Raw genomic sequence first — 1,264 nt, 5'->3', positions numbered from 1 at the left:
GGCGCGCCCCCGCCGCCGGCAGCCGGGGCCCCATCCCTGCTCCAGACCCCCATCCCCATTCTGGGCCCCCATCCTCACTCTGTGACCCCATCCCTGCTCTGGGCCCCATTCTGGGGCCCCATCCTTGGTCTGGACCTTCATTCCTGTTCTGGGCTTCCATCCCTATTCTGGTCCCCCTTCCTTGCTCTGGACCCCCATCCCTGCTCTGGGCCCCCATCACTGTTCTGGACCCCCACCCTCACTCCTGGCTTCCATCCCAGTTACGGGCCCCCATCTCCATTCCGGACCCCTATCTTTGCTCTGGACCCCCCATCTCCATTATGGGCCCCCATCCCCATTCTGGACCCCCATGCCTCCTCCAGGTCCCCATCCCCATTCTGGGCCCCCATCTTTGCTCCAGACTCTCATCCCCATTCTGGGCCCCCATCCCCGCTCCAGCCCCGCTCCCCTCAGGGCTCCAGCTCCCGGGAGAGCCTCAGCAGCTCCTTCTGGCTGTCGATGGCCCTCAGGTGCTGCAGGTATGCCCAGGTGGACACGGGGTTCCTCACGCTCAGGGACTGCTCCGAGCCTGCGGGGAAGGATGAGATCAAGGCTGGGCTCCCCTCCATCCCCTGGCACAGCCTGCTGAGCCTGTCCAGCCCTGCAGGATCACCCCATGGACCCCCTGTGTCACCCCCAAACCTCCCCAAACTGTCCTGGACCGGCTCATGGATCCCTCCATGGATCCTTCCATGGACCCCTCCATGGATCCCTGCATGGATCCCCCCATAGATCTCTCCATCAACCTCTCCATGGATCCCTCCCTGGATCCCTCCCTGGATCCTTCCATGGATGCTTCCACAGATCCCTCCATGGATCCCTCCATGGATCCCATCCTCACTCCCTCCATCTCCATCCCCTCTCCCCCAGCTCGGGGACCCCCGCAGAGGGTTGGGGGTCCCCCGGGGCAGGGTTGGGGTCACACTGAGGAGCTCCAGACGTACACGTGGAGATCCTGACGGCCTTGGTGTCCTCAGGCCGGTGCGGGGAGCGGCTCCGCAGCGGGGACAGCGGTGCTGGGGGACAGAGAGAGGGGCTCAGTTTTATCCCCAAGGGCTCAGTTGTGTCCCCAAGGGCTCAGCCCTGTCCCCAAGGGCTCAGTTGTGTCCCCAAGGGCTCAGTTGTGTCCCCAAGGGCTCAGCCCTGTCCCCAAGGGCTCAGTTGTGTCCCCAAGGGCTCAGTTGTGTCCCCAAGGGCTCCGCCCTGTCCCCAAGGGCTCCGTTCT

At 64.9% G+C, this 1,264-nt stretch overlaps 2 protein-coding genes across 2 annotated transcripts in view; both read right to left on the bottom strand.

Moving 5' to 3' along the window:
- The window catches only part of ENDOU (endonuclease, poly(U) specific), a 9,703-nt gene extending 9,423 nt beyond the window's left edge, over window positions 1–280 (bottom strand). The window contains exon 1 of the mRNA XM_005430109.2: window positions 265–280. Coding sequence (XP_005430166.1) covers window positions 265–280 — 16 coding nt within the window. The remainder of the gene's footprint in view (window positions 1–264) is intronic.
- Window positions 281–407: 127 nt separating this feature from the next.
- RAPGEF3 (Rap guanine nucleotide exchange factor 3) overlaps window positions 408–1,264 on the bottom strand; it is a 15,587-nt gene continuing 14,730 nt past the window's right edge. The window contains exons 16-17 of the mRNA XM_031064526.1: window positions 984–1,055; window positions 408–568 (exon numbers count right to left, since the gene is read on the bottom strand). Coding sequence (XP_030920386.1) covers window positions 450–568; window positions 984–1,055 — 191 coding nt within the window. The 3' untranslated portion in view covers window positions 408–449. The remainder of the gene's footprint in view (window positions 569–983; window positions 1,056–1,264) is intronic.

Source organism: Geospiza fortis, unplaced genomic scaffold (genome assembly GCF_000277835.1).
Source record: "Geospiza fortis unplaced genomic scaffold, GeoFor_1.0 scaffold676, whole genome shotgun sequence".
NCBI lineage: Eukaryota > Metazoa > Chordata > Aves > Passeriformes > Thraupidae > Geospiza > Geospiza fortis.
Note: the sequence above shows the minus strand (reverse complement) of the source record. Positions and strands in the feature narration are given on the sequence as shown.